Raw genomic sequence first — 15,377 nt, 5'->3', positions numbered from 1 at the left:
CATTCCTACTCTTATCTCAAGAAGGGAACTCTGACTTTTGAAAGCTCATACCCTGAAAATTTTGTTGGTCTCTAAGGCCACTGGACTTAAATCCTGCTGTTCTAACTTTTTCCTATGTTTACCACATTTCCCTTACCAATACTCCTCAGTCCACTTCCACCTCAGTTGAGCTTACTTCCAGTTTTGGAGCCTGGTTGGGAAATAAAACAATTAGAGATGAGCAAGAAGAGCACTGGCAAAAGAGGAATCAGGAAGGGGGTAGAAATTATGAACACCCTCAGAGAAACTTCTCTGGAGAAGCAAACTAAACAATTCCTTGGTAAATTATGCGTCACAGTGGCTTTGCTCACAAGAGGCAATGAGCCTTGCCTCCTGGACTTTGCTTGAGGTGACAACATGTCCTGAATAGAGATGGGCATGAACAGCAATACGAACTAAAAAAAGCCACGAACAGCCCAATCAGCTGTTCGCGAACAAGCTGTTCGTGAGGCCCCATTCCAAACGAACAGGTAGTCGTTGCAAGCCTCCTTCATTGCTGTTGGCACCTGCAATCAATTCCCTTGGCAACCGGAGGCAGGGACTGCCTGAACTCTGTCTGAACTCCTGCTGTTGCCCTGGAAACTCCAATCTAAGCCCAATTTAGCTTGATAGGCAGGTCTTCACATTTGTTACAAGGAAGCAAAGAGCAGGGGGGAGGGGGGCTCCCAGCTCTGGTTTTGTAGTCAGTGAGGGAGAGACAGTTGCTGTTGGCATTTTGAGAGAGAGACAGGGAGAGTGCATTAGAGCTTGAATTTTCTTTGTGTGTGGTGGGACAGGGATCTACCTCTTCAAGTTCCAGAGCTGCTGCCAGGCTCTGAGCCAAGCTATTATTTATTACTGGTACCTTTCCTGCTGCCTGCTCAGGTAACGTTTCTGGGAGTGGAGCAGTATGGATCTACCCCTTCAGGTTCCAGGGCTGCTGCCAGGCTCTGGGGCCAAGCTATTATTTATTATTGGCACATTTCCTGCTGCCTGCTCAGGTAGGGTTTCTGGGAGTGGTGCAGTAGGGATCTTGATGGCTGGAAGAGAGCCTGCTGGCCCCCATGAATAATGAACAACGAACATGTTCATGAACAGGTCATGTTCATCAATGTTCATTGTTCATGGATGGCAACGAACACCATGTTCGTTTTTTTCTGTTCGTGCCCATGTCTAATCCCGAATCAACCAGCCCTGAGCATCTCTTTTTACTCGCTAATTCAGTCCTGCAAGTGTTCACCTAGCATTTGCCTTATGAGGAAAATATGAAGTAAGGAACCTCATATTTTCTGTGTACAGTGTAGTTCTGCTCTATGATGGAGACATATATCCTTCTTCTCAGCAAAGGCTGTTGTTCTTCCATATAAGAAGCTTTCCCCCCAACTTTAGTGACCCTTCTGCCTAAAGAAGAGCCACTTAAGTTGGAGAAAGGGTCCTTAGAATGGAGGGAAGGTTCAAACTATGCTCAGAGGAATGGTAGGATACATGCCAGCTTTTCAGATTCCTACATTGAGTTTGGTACATTTCCATTTTAACAGTGTAATTAAGTGGTTCAGCCATAGGGTGATAAATCAAGCCAACTAGAGGCACATTTCAATCTCATTGCTTTCAGGGAAAGTTAACTATATTCTAAAAATGCTCCATTGAAATTGGTGCGATTTTTCTCAAGCAATCTTAAGTATGACTCTTAGGAAGTAAGTGCTATAGTAGTAGTGGCTACTGGATCTCGCATCTTCATAAATGCTTCAGGTTGCAGAGTAAGTGCTTAACAGTGGCTGTTATTAATGATTATTGCTTCTATGTTTTTCCTTCATCCAACAGTTCCATGATTCTTCATTTCATCATTCATAACCAATCTTAGGGCCACTCCTTTTCCTTTCTCAGCATAGTGCAATAATGATATCGGGTTGGAGCCAAGCTCCATTTTATGCTAATAGGATGAGGTGTAATTTCTGCCAAGTCCCTTTTCCTGCTGCAAATTCCTGATCCAACCCTTATGTCATTCCTAAGGGTCTCCTGTCCCTCAAGAGGAGGCGATCAATGGGCTGCAGCAAAAGTAGGGGAGGCTGGTAAGTTCTATTCTGATGACAAAAGTGCCTTCTGTTAGTGGAAAGTTTGGTCTGGATCCCACCCAGAATCTCCATCCTCTTCAGAAAAGCACAACGAGCAGAGAAGCTTTCTCAGCTGGGCTTTTGTCCCACTTGCAGAATGATCCCTGCTGCAAGATTCCTTGCTATGTGAAGCTCCCACCAATTTAAAAAGCAGATTATAATGGCATGTCACATTGCTGTTGTTTGGTAAAATGACATAAAAAGCCTGTTACACTTGTGCATGAACAAGCTCACAGGACTGGGACCAAGGTGGTTAGTTTTTGCCTTCTCAGTACATATCTTATAGACTACAGAATAAATGTTCTGCACTAAAAATCTAAAATTTATTGAAATATTCTACTACACATTTGTGAAAATCCCAATCCCTGGAAGAGCAGTGTAGCATTGGCTGAATCTGAGCTTCTTTATCATATAAACCTCCCCCTTGTTTATTTAGTTGTTTCTCCCTGAGTAAATTGTTTACAGATTCTAAACTTTGGAGGCCTGATTAAAAATAACACTTGAGAGCATATAATAGAATCCAACCTCGTAAGATTTATGGCAGTCAACATTGAGGGGGTGTCATGTGCTTTGGGTTTTGCCTTTCAATGCTTAAAACTCTCTTTGGGCCTCTGTCTCTCTTCTTACATCACAAAGGGATGGACTGACAGACCTGCTGTTTACTCCCCTGGTAACATCTGGCCTTCATCTTGAGCACTACCCAGGGAGAGAAGAAGAAATCAAAAGCGAAACACAAAAACTTTCAGGCCCACTTCACAGGGCATTTCTGCATTTTCAGAACCTTTTCTTTGAAGTTGAGAGCAAGTCTCCCTAAGGATGGTGGTGGAGAGTGCCCTCAAGTCAGAGTTGACTTATGGTGACCCCTGGTGGGGTTTTCATGGCAAGTGACTAACAGAGGTAGTTTGCCATTGCCTGCCTCTGCAACCTTGGTCTTTGTTGGAGGTCTCCCATCCAATTACGAAACAAGGCCAACCCTGCTTAACAGCTGAGATCTACTTGCGCAATTATTAGCATTTCCTCCAGGGTTTCACTGCTATCATTGGTCCGCTTCCATATGGCTGGGAATGAATCATACGGGAGGAACAGATAACATGCCTTCCCCTTCACAGAATCAGCACCCTGACACTGTCCATATGATGCCTACCTACATATCGGACTAGACATAAGCATGAAGCCAGCACAAAAAATTCTCCCACCGTTCCTCCAACCACGTGATTCCGTGAATCACGTGGTTGGAGGAACGGTGGGAGAATTTTTTGTGCTGGCTTCATGCTTATGTCCGTGAATCACGTGGTTGGAGGAACAGTGGGAGAATTTTTTGTGCTGGCTTCATGCTTATGTCTAGTCCGAATTGTTGCACGCCCAGGAGGAAGTGAGGAGTAACCCTCACGAAACGGGTTAATGTTATTTGCCTGCAAGTCCCCGTCGGCGCAATTTTCTATATATTTTGACTTTATGGACTGTCAATATAATACTGGCACAAGCCCCCACCTACCGATTCTTCTTCTTCTTTAATTTTGGCATTTGCACTTTAAATGATAGATTTGTTCCGGACAGTGAAGATTTGCAATTATTGTATACTTGCTACCTATATGAACCTTGTATCTATGCACTTATGATTGATTTTGTATAATCTGTCTTGTATTTTGCATGTATTTATAGCAATTTTGCACTTTGTATTATGAGAAACTGGATTATACTTAAGATTTGATCTTTGAAGCCCTGGTTTGTTGTTTCTGCACTGACAAATGGCAAGCAACCTTCCCCCTTGGCTTTTTTTCAGAACTGGCCACCAGATGCATTAGCCCAACTATCATATTACAGAAGTGGGAAGGGTTAGTGTTGCTGCTGGAGACAGAGAACAGTAATGCAGGAATGCACCTATTCCATTCCAGAAAGTAAGTACACAGCTTCTGTTTAAAAACTAAAATAAGGAAAATATATTTTCAAGAGGCATGTAATTCATATTAGTGTTATGGCACTGTCCAGTAGATACCTGCATCATCCATATATCCACATTCCCCGCACCAAGGGAAGTATGATGGCTATGATTATTGGGGCAAGGAAAATGTTGTTTTCCATGCACTTGGGTTGCTAATTCCAATAGATTCTAGCTTCCGCTCTGGATAGAGAGGCCACTCATTTTCTTCTTCTGTCCTTTAATTGTTTCTCTTTTTACTGCTATAGACAAACATGGCCACTCTGCTGGAATGTGCCTCTTTTGTAGATATTTAGCGGCTTGTGTGTCCACTTTCTGTAAAGTGTGGTAAAAAGTCTTTTTGGAGAGAAGCTTTATTCCATCTCCACACACAACCTTCACCTCCCTTGTAAATACTCTTTCAGCTGTCAGCCTCTAATTCTCCTTCCCACTCCCTGTCAAGCTTCCTATGGCTGCCGATGGCTTTGTTTATGACAGCATTAACCCTATATGATATATCCCATAATTCATTTGACTTTAGAAGGAGCCAAAGCCTGTCAGCCAGCCAGCTTCAAAGGCTCCTGGCTTCCTTTGCTATACACATGAGACCAACAGGGTCAGAAGATAAACCAATGAGTCTAATGAGAGACAGAGTCCCAGAGGCATTCCTGGCTTTCGTTTAGCAATTTGGGTTCCCCACTCGGCAGTAGCAGAGTGTCTGAAATAGCCGACAATGGCAGAAGGCACAGAAATCACAGCATGGCTGAGAGGGAGGTTTGCAACTTGCCCAGGTAGCCACACAGTTAGGCGGTGGTGAGGGTCTCAGCCGGGGAGGCTTTTTTTGTTCAGCCTTTCTCTGAGGAGGAAGAAAAAAGAGATGAAAGGTTTAATGAACCCAATAATGATCTTGGTCCTGCATAAGCAAGTTCCTTCCATATAGGGATTTCCCCGACTCACTGAATACAGATAGACCATGGATTTCTCAGGAACATCCCTACAATGTTATGCTCACTCACTGTGTTCCTGGGGCTTTACCCTTTGATTCAGATAAATCTGTTTTTCTCTAGTTTAAAGGGAAACTGCAGGTGGCTGTGGATAAAGTATCCAGAGGAGGGGGATGGGACTGAGCTTTGCCTTCAAAATGGCACAGGATAGCTCACTGCTGTACACCATTCCCCTTCCTTTAAAGTGCTTTTTAAAACATCACTGTGGCCAGATCATGCCATTCAAGAAACAGCCATAGCTGATAAAAGACATTCTCTCACACAGATGAGCTCTGGGCCTCCATTTGTAGGCCCAGATCCAGCAGTACTTCCACATAATAAAACTGTTCTTTCAGGGGGAGTGCAACTCTCTCCAGGACAGGCTTGCTCCTCAGTCCTTGAACAACTTTATCATTGACACAGCAGCCCCTCAGGCTTGTCTGGATTCTTATGTTCTTAACCTCAGATTACTGGGACTAGATATTTTCTAATAAACTCTCAGCTCCTTCACAAAATTACACTTCCCAAGATTATCTGGAGGAAGCATGATGGCATAAACTGGTAGTATAGATATGCCATATACATATCTATGTGCCTTCAAGTCACACTGTCAGGGCTTGTCGCTGCCACCGCTGGGCAGGGCGCCGGCTGGGCTGGCTTCCCCCTGGAGTGGGCAGGTTCTGGACCTGGTTGCTGGCTGGGGTGGTAGGGCTGTTGCCTCCCGGTTGCCTCCCACTGCTCCCTCCTGTCAAGTCTGGGGGCTGGGACTCAGACCCCGGACACACACAACCAATTTATGGCATCCCCAGTAAGGTGTTTTCAAGGCAAGAGAGAAGCAAAGGTGGTTTGCCATTGGCTTCCACTGCAGAGCCTTCCTTGGTGGTCCCCCCATCCAAGTACCAATCCTGCGTAGCTTCTGTGGTCTGACAAAATCAGATTATACCATGCTGTCAGGCCTGCCAGGCTGCCTGCCATGATTGTGAATGCATGTCTACTGGGGGGGGGGATGGGCTTTCTTCCTGTAGTGTAGCTTCCTTCACTGTGCCTATGCTTTGCTAAGAGACCTTATCAGTGCAGCTGTGTGGGAACCAGGCGGGAGAACTTCGACTGGGCCTCTCTTGCAGAACTTTCGCTGATTTCAACTGACTTGTTTGGACTGGGGGAGGGGAACTAGAGTATAATCTCTCAGGGAAGACTGTACTTAAGCATTCTGGGCAATCTCTATGTAACAGAGCACTTCTAGGGAGTTTTATCTGAATAAAGACCTTTAACTCATGCAACCATGTTGGATGAAGTGGAGAGTCTGAGAGAATCCTCTAGGCAGGCTTGACATTTTGGCCAGAATCCCATAGTTGCCTTGGAGCCTGGGAACTGGAGAGATCCCCCTACCTGTGCCATGGCAGAAGGAGTGGGCAACGGAACTCCAGCGATACCCGAGGACTTATGGCAAGTCCCCGCAATCCCGTGTGGGCCTGGCACATATGCATTGGTAGAAGATGGGGTATCCACCCTTTCTATGCTGCTCAGATGGGATGTCAGTTTCCTCGACTGGTTGGAGGCGATGCTGCTGGACTGGACATCACCAGAGAGCTCATTGGCAAAGGTGAAAGCACTGAGGGACCAGTGGTGAAGGAGCCTAAGCAGACAGAGTCTGTTCCTGGGGAAAGGAGACTGCAAAATGGAGGGGAAGAGCCAAGAGACAACAAGAGAGGAAAAAAAAACACTCCAGGAAGAGCTGCAGCTGCTGAGGTGTGACCTTCTTGCCTTGACGGGACTGGCCCATGGACTGGTATGGGCAGCAAACAGACCAGAGTCACCCAGGGGGTTACCGTGGCCGTACATTCCCCGAGGAGGGTCGCTGCCAGGAGGGGCCTCAGTGCAACCGGAGGAAGGAGTGCCGTCTCTGCAGCCGTTGGAGCCTTGCAGACTGGAGGCTCACTTTGAAGGAAGTTCTGATGAATTGGGATATTTCCTCGTACAAATGGTGGAATTCCTGAGGGCATGGGGTCACACCTTCCCAAACAAAGCCAGCCAAGTGAGTTACATAGGCTTATGGCTGGGGGGTCCCGCAGCTAATGGTATGTGACTCTGTATGTAACCCAAGCCCCAGAATTGGGGAGCATGGAGGCATTCATCCGGGCTCTCAAGGAGCAGTACGAGGACCCTCTCAAGGAGGAGAGGGTGAGAACATGTCTGAGGATGATAAGACAGGACAACCAACCCCGACCTTGTGGCTAAGGCGATGGTGCAGGATGACCCCCGAACTCTCCTCAGCTGGATTCAACTGGCTTGTGAAATCGAGAACCGAGAGCAAATAGTGTTGCAGCATCATGCCGGCCAGTGAAGAAACCCAATGGATGCATGGGCCCAGGAGCAAGGGAAGTCGTGACATGGCATCGCCCCGGCCAAGAAGGACCGGAGGAGGAAACGGGGGCTGTGTTTGAGATGCAGGGAATCAGGTCACTGCTGCCGAGTGTCTGGGTGACAGTAAGAGCCTCCCAGAGTTGGAGCAGAAGCTGAGGAGGCTACCGGAAAGGCACTCGATGGGGCAACCTCGACCTACTTCCAGGAAGGAAGCCGCCATAGCGGTCGTGGTGACAGAGGAAGGAAGGGACAACGCAAGTAAAGAGCTCTTGTCAGACAACGAATAGGAGCTGAAATCGGCAATAGGAAACGGCAGAGACCTGCTGTGAAGGGCACAAGCTGGCGGTTCACGGAAGTCCTGGTGCTGCAAAAGGAGTGTTGTTTTTCATAGTAGTCACCCTGTTGAACCCACGGAGAGGGATGAACATCAGAGCAAGGGCCTTAATTGACTCAGGGTGCAGCAGAGACTTGATTGCCACTGCACTTGTTACGAGGTTCGGGCTGGAGTTGTCGAAGCTACCTGAGCCCCTAGTCTTCTAACATATGTAGGGTATGGTGATGAAGGGGACCCCCCTAGTTACAAAACAGAGACCACCCCAGTGGGAATGGGGGGGACATTGGGAGGTAAGGACTTTTGTGGTCAGCCCCGCCACCAAGTTGGGAGTAATGTGGCTGTGGGACCACAACCCCTACTTGGGGTGGAAGGCTGGGGAGCTGTGTTTTCCTTCTGAAGCTTGCCAAAAACATGTATGGGACATCAAGTGGGGCCAAAATCCTCCCCCCTCCCAGAGACTGTGTTTAACTATGGAGGAGAGGGAGAGCATTCCTCCAGAATACAAGGACTTAAGTCAAGTGTTTGAAGAGGAGGAGGCGGATGAATGATCTCCTCACAAAGCTACAGACTGATCCCAGGGACTAAATTACCAAAGGGGAAAATTTGCTCTATGAACCTGGGAGAAAGAGTGGAGTTGTGTAAGTTCATTGATAAAAACCTGGCGTGAGGTTTCATCTGGCCAGCTAGCTCCCCTCATGCTACCCCTGTGCTGTTCAGAAAGAAAAAGGGCGAGGGCTTGCAATTGTGCACAGACTATAGAGGAATCAATGTGGCCTCGATGTTGAATGCCTACCCCATCCCGTTGATCAGAGACTTATTAGGGGTAGCGGCTCAAGGGAAAATCTTCATGAAGCTGGACCTCTGAGATACTTATTTCCGAGTAAGAATAAAGGAGGGGGACAAGTGGAAGACTGCTTTTAATATCCCCTTGGGGCAATTTGAATATCGAGTCATGCCTTTCGGGTTCCAAGGGGCCCCGGGAGTGATTATGAATTTAATTAATGAAGTTCCCCACAAGTACCTTTATAAAGGAGTGATTGTTTACCTTGATGATGTGATGGTGTAGTCAGGGAATTATGAATCCAATGTGAAATTGGTGCGGGAGGTGCTAAAAACCCTGTTCCAACACAAACTGTATGTAAAACTGTCCAAGTGCGAGTTTCATAAAGAGGAGATGGATTTTCTGGGGTATCGGGGAGAGGATTAGGATGGAAGTATATTGGACCTTATAAAATCCTCGACATCATAAATGGAGTAGCTGTAAAACTAGACCTGCCCAAGAATTTAAGACGTATCCATCCAGTATTCCACTGCAGCTTGTTGAAGGAAGCAAACACCTGGCATCTGAAATCTGGAGTTCCTCCCTCCCTCATGGTGGGTGGATGACCTCATCATGAAGTGGAAGAGGTGTTGGACTCAAAATGGAGAAGAGGAACATTGTTTTACTTAATAAAATGGAAGTACTTTGACCAGGGTAAAAATGAGTGGGTTCAAGCTAAAGATGTAAAAGCTCAAAGACTCATCAAAGCTTTTCACAAATGTTATCCGGAGAAACCGAGGGAGGGGTGATCCTGTTATAGATGTAGTTTTGGAGGGGGAAAATGTCAGGTAGGCAAGCCAGCCTGCTTGCCATGACTGAATGCATGTCTACTGGACGGAGGGGGGGGAGGGAATGGGCTTTCTTCCTGTAGTGTAGTTTCCTTCACTATGCCTATGCTTTGCTAAGAGACCTTATCAGTGCAGCTGTGTGGGAACCAGGCATGGGAACTTCAATTGGGCATCTCTTGCAGAACTTTCGCTGACTTCAACTGACTTGACCTTTAATTCATGCAACCACGTTGGATGAAGTGGCGAGTCTGAGAGAATCCCCTAGGCAAGCATGACACATGCCACCTTCCATTCCAAGATATACCGCATGTAAAACAGAAATGTAAAAGACAAGGAGAGGTTTGATAATTCATTGACAAGGACCTGAATTTCTTTGTCCTTGCTATCATTTGGAGAGCACTCACCTTCATAGATTTCTTTTTTTCAGCCTCTTTCCTGCTTATCTTCTTGGCTGTTTTGGTTAAGTCTTTTGGGAAGACCAAGGAAGAAAAGTCAGACATACCTGGGCAGTTATTCCCTATGATAAATCTGAACCTTCTACTACTAATATTTACAATGCAATTGGTATGAAAACTTCAAAACTAATTCTTTTATTTTTTTTTCAAATTTCAGTCATTTTAGGCAAGCTAAACATGATAGTGGCTGACCACTATCATGGTCAAGTTAAAAATCCCTGTTAAAGGAGGGGGGATTTAAGGCACATTAGGGACAGATGGAAGGGGGTGCCTGATCTGTGCCACTCCTGGCACTTTCCCCCACTAAACTACTTCTCTCCAAACATTTTTTCTGAGCTCAGAAAGTAACCATTTCCAGGAGGAAACTGGCAGGGGAAAAGTAGTAAAGAAAAGGTAGGAAAAAGAGCCATCCCGTCCCTCTAGCCCAACCATGCTGCGCCTTAATTGCCATCTCACTTTATAAAAATTTGGTACATCCTTTGTCAGACAGTGAATCTGATCCGCCAGTGTTTTTATCCTGGGGTTTGTAATCATATGTATGCTTTTAAAGACATGGACCACAGGCTTTCGTACTGTTGGTTTATCCTTTTCACTGATTGGAGGATGTAATTGAAAAGGCCTGTAAGAATACTTCATACTTTCTATCAGCACTAGGTTCAGCACTTCCATTGACATTTGTTCTTGTTTACCACCTTTCCATCTTCATAACTGTGTCTGCAGCTTCTTTTTCTTGTAGGATTTTAATTTGTTTCATATGCTTTTTATAAGTAAGGCTTACTCCTGTGCAATCCTGTCAATTTTTAATCAATCATCTGACATTCTTCTGCTATACTGCTTTTCTGCTAATACCAGCAAACTCATTTGCATTTCTTAGACACTTCCCTGCCCTATCAAGTCATATATTTATTTACTTGAACATATACCCAATGCCATCTATGTAACTCACCCCCATCTCCAGAGTAGGTCCTTACCCCCAAGAGGATTTCACAGGCTAGAGATAGGAGCCCCATCTGAATTACACAACTGTTTTGTTCCTCTTTCGCCTTGGTAAAAACTTCATATTGTAAGACTTTTGCATCTAGACCATGGCTCCCAGGTTCAGTCCCCAGCCTCTGCAGTTGAAGATCAGGTGGCTGGTGATGTAGAGTTGCCAAGCCAAGCCTAGCAACCCATTGGGGAGAGCATGTGATGTCAGCATGTGATGTCATGGAGACAGCATGCGATGTCAGATGTTGTACCCAAAAGTGATGTGCTGGTGCAGAGTCCAGTGACTTTTTTTCATTTTTCTTCCACTGCCATTCAATGGAGACGATCCCTGATGGAAGTGTTAAGTTTTTAGCAAGTGTCATCCCTTCTGTCATGAAAGAGTTAAGCTGATGTTTATGTTTAGCTAGTTTGCATAGGGCCATTTAGATGTCCAGTAATTCTTCCCACAAAGGAAAACGGGAGGTTTATGCTCAATGAAGAGATCTAAGATTGACTACTGAGTGATCAGTTTTATTGGGGTGCAATCAGAATTCCTGCACATACTCAGGAATCAATTACAGTGTCCACTTGCAGTTAGACCACCGAGATGTAGGTGTTAGAAAAGAGCAAAACATTGTTTTTTTCCATGTAACTTTCTTTTACCTTTATATGTAGGAAATTCTTTTTATAGAAGCTAAAACACACAAGTGTCTGTGCTTATTTCTGCTGCTTATTAAGTACTCTGCTACAAAATCCCAACAAGAAGGCACATGAAACTGCCTTGTAGTAATTCAGACCATTCTTCAGTTCTGACTGGCAGCAACTTTCCAGGGTTCCAGAGGTATTTCACACCATCTGCCGCTTGAGACCTTCTGTATGAGAAGCAAATGTTCTACCACTAAGCCACAGCCCTACCACTTCTTAATCTGAGTAGACTAAATTCTAAAATAATATCAGCTTCAGGTCACATATGAAAGCCATATTGTGCTTGGATATTGTTGAGTTTCCCAAGATCAAATTTACTTCACTCTTAATTTGATTCAATTAGTTATTTGTGAACAGATGGTTAGTGGCAAATGTATTTCTACTAATCCCAGTATGCCTATGAAGTGCCTTTATAAAATTAGCCTTGATGTTTCTGTTGTCTCATCTTGTATCTGTGATGTGGTCAGACTCATATGGGTTCAGTTGTAGTAGCCCAAGAAAATTATCCCATGTCTTCATGTTTCTTTTTTATATTGAAAGGAGATATGAATAGGATTATGAAGACTGGGGCTGCAAGCACAAAGACAGATAAGGAAATTTCATAGATCCATGCGCTCTGCATCCATCTTTGTGAGACAGACTTTGTGGGAGTGCAGGCAGAGGAAGTAGTGTGTCATAGAGCCAAACTAGTCGTTCGCTCTTTTTAAAGAACTGAGTCGAGGTTTCCCAGAGTCAGCTCAGGTTCCCTGGGCAGCTGCATGCAATGGCTATTTAAAAACAAAGCAGAGTCCATTTGGGCTTGGAACACGGCTGCAGGGGAAGGAAAGGCTCTTGCATCACTCCCCCCCCCCCACCCCATTTTCAGTGCCAAAACAGCTCTGGGGTCAAGTTATTTCCCAGTTTTTGCTGCCACGTGGGCACATAATACTCCATGTGAAGCAGCAAAATAGGGAAATATCCCTCCCCTCCCCCAGCACTGTTTTGGTGTAGAAAATGACTGGGGGAAAGCAGGAGCTTTCCTCTTAGGGGTTTGGGGTAGTGGTTAAGAGCGCGGGACTCTTACCTGGAGAGCCGGGCTTGATTCCCCACTCCTCCACTTGAAGCCAGCTGGGTGACCTTGGGCTAGTCATGGCTCTCTGGAGCTCTCTCAGCCCCACCCACCTCACAGGGTGTTTTGTTGTGTGGATAATAATGATATACATTGTAAACTGCTCTGAGTGGGCATTAAGTTGTCCTGAAGGGTGGTATATAAATTGAATGTTGTTGTTGTTGTTATTGTTATTATTAGGGGCTCCATGATTTTAATAGAGGTCTCTGTGCTGGAAATATTACAAGTTTTGTATTTTTATTGGGAATGGCCATATAACATTTTATGTTGTTAAGCAGTATTAAAACATCACTTCTGGTCTGAACAAGACTGGTGTGTCCACAGAAGGAATACTTTTATGATTGAAAGTGCCCCTTTTTGGTTGCTAGTTGTAGTGGCAGGAGTATTCAAAATGTGATGATGTTATGTTTTCTCTTGTTTTCTTTTATTCCTCAGTACCAGAACAGAGAGAAAAGTACAGGACTGCTGCTTTTAGTAGAAGCCACAATCTCCTTTTAATATACCCCAAAGCAGATTTTACTCACCTACTATAGAGATGGGTGGGAGGTCCGGGAGCTTCATTTTGTTGTTTGCCACACTTGTGTCTGTGGTCTGCTTTTCCTCAAATATCATGTGACAATAGCTGGCTGTAAGGAAAGTGCAGCAGAGAAGGATGCCAAAGAGAAGGTTCCTATATTCCATTCTAGTAACAGGAAAAAAAGAAAGAAAATGCACATGAATATCAGCCCCTTCTTGACCATTGAAATTAACATGGTTGTGATCCTGACAGCATGAGACCTTATTGAACTGGAGTAGCAGACTTCTGATATTTTTGTGAAGTCACAACCCACAAAAACATCTTCTCTATTCCAGAGCTCAGAAGGCATAGCCATGGCTTTTTCCATCTTGCAATTATTCCTGGTCCCATCACTAAACTTCCTCTTCTGCCTGCTTGCAGGAGCAAACAGAACTGTTGAGTGAGCCTTTGATGGTAAAACACATGTTGATATTCATGCTATTGGAATTGGAATTCTGAGATTGGATACTACATCTCCCAAGAGTCCCTGACACTGACCTAAGAAACACTTGTCTTCTTCCTGAGAAGAGGGGGGAAAGGGGAGAAAATAAAGGGGAAAGAGGAAGAAGAGGTCTAAGAGAGGAATACAGCCAGGAACAGGCCTGTGGGAGCTGGAAGGTCATCACTGGAGACTGTAGAAGTTGGTACAATGAAACTGAAGTAGGGAACCCAGGTCCTCTGGTAGGGGTGGGATTCCCCCATTCCCACCCTCTGCTGCCCCTACCACTCATCTGGCTGGTGAGGGAGAAAGGTGTGGGAATGGGCCTTTAGAGCACACTCACATAACTCCATAACTTATTTATCTTTATTTTTTAAAATTGGTCCACCCGTTACACTGTTTCACTGCTGCATTCCTTTGGTACAGAAAATAACAACAGAAGCAACAACTGCTGCTTCTGCTGCAGTAGTAGAAGGAAGTAACACAAATGGCCCCTCCCCCTCAGGTGCAGTCTTTCTTAGAGTCAAGCTACAAGTGATGCCTGACATGAGGAGAACACGTGTCAGTTCCCAAAAGTTTTCACAGGAACTGTATCTCAGTGGCCGGGAGCACTGCCAGGGCTATTTATTGAGCCAGGAGCACTGCCAGGGCCACGCTCCCTCAGTAGCCTGCCGCTGGGCCACGGAAGAATGGAGCAACTGCCAGGTGAGGACACCCAGCCCAGAGCACAGCATGTCCCCCACCAAAGGGCCGTAGGGCCAGTGTGCACACTGCTTGATGAAGCCACAGGCCAAAGCCCCTGCTCCTGGTGGCGGCAGGATGAGGCCGCAGCTGTGTGCGGGGGGAAGTGGACAGTCCCTGCAGTGAGCAGCTCTGCCTGTGCTCCAGCACCCGGGCACCTGAACTGGGGAGCTGGGAGGTCTGCATGGTGGGGTCCTTTCTCAGGCAGGGGGGATTTCCATCTCACCTGGCAGCAACGCAGCCCAGCAGCCCATTCGGGCAGAACCCTTGAGTTGCAGGAGGGCCATCGGGGCGAGCGGTGAGCAGGGAAGCAATCAGTGAACAACCACTTCCTTCAGCCCTACACAGACAGAGCCAAGCTCCAAACCGGACAGGACGCCTACACTTCCCGTCAAAACTCGCAGGAAACTGACATGAGTTTTCCTCATGTCAGACGTCACTTGTAGCTTAACACTTAGTGATTCTGGGGCCTTGGGTAAAACTCCAGAATGGGTCTCCAGAATCACTGCTCCCTGTTGGCCCCCTCACTGGGGCCAAGAAAGGGATGAACCTTTTCCTCTGTGAGGTAGTAGGAGCCACCGTCACTGCCAAAAGCCAAATGCTGAAGCCCTAGATGGGGTGGGCATAAGCAGCAGCCTACTCTTCTCTTGTCCCTGTCCTTCAGGGGGACAGGGCCACGAGGGATTACCCCTCCCCCCCCCAGCATAGGGACTGGAGCATGTTTGCCCATTGGCAGCAATGACCCCCCTTTTCCACAGCTTGCAGACCTTGTGAGAAGGAGTAACATTGAACCGCCCAGGTGACTAAACATCAAAACTGACCCTGTTGGACTTTCATCCTACACCCCTGTACATCAGAGTATGGCCTTCTGAGTTGATCCTCAGTGACACACCTCTCCTTCAGTTAGAGTGTCCATATGCAAAGAAGTACAGGGCTTTTCCCCTTAACTAGTTGCATTCTAATTAACTATTAAAAAACCATGTTTTCCTTTTCTTGAGTGTTCCTGGTGGTTATCCTAGCTAGAAGTGCAGAGGAGATATATGATTCACAAAACCCCGTCATATCCATAGC

At 46.0% G+C, this 15,377-nt stretch overlaps 1 protein-coding gene across 1 annotated transcript in view; it reads right to left on the bottom strand.

Annotated features, from left to right (window-relative positions):
* Positions 1-3,988: 3,988 nt before the first annotated feature.
* The window catches only part of ASIP (agouti signaling protein), a 33,204-nt gene continuing 21,815 nt past the window's right edge, over positions 3,989-15,377 (bottom strand). The window contains exons 3-5 of the mRNA XM_054981185.1: positions 13,095-13,252; positions 9,741-9,802; positions 3,989-4,903 (exon numbers count right to left, since the gene is read on the bottom strand). Of these exons, the coding sequence (XP_054837160.1) occupies positions 4,727-4,903; positions 9,741-9,802; positions 13,095-13,251 (396 nt within the window). The 5' untranslated portion in view covers position 13,252 and the 3' untranslated portion in view covers positions 3,989-4,726. The remainder of the gene's footprint in view (positions 4,904-9,740; positions 9,803-13,094; positions 13,253-15,377) is intronic.

Source organism: Eublepharis macularius, chromosome 5 (assembly GCF_028583425.1).
Source record: "Eublepharis macularius isolate TG4126 chromosome 5, MPM_Emac_v1.0, whole genome shotgun sequence".
NCBI lineage: Eukaryota > Metazoa > Chordata > Lepidosauria > Squamata > Eublepharidae > Eublepharis > Eublepharis macularius.
This window is presented reverse-complemented; position numbering and strand designations above follow the sequence as displayed.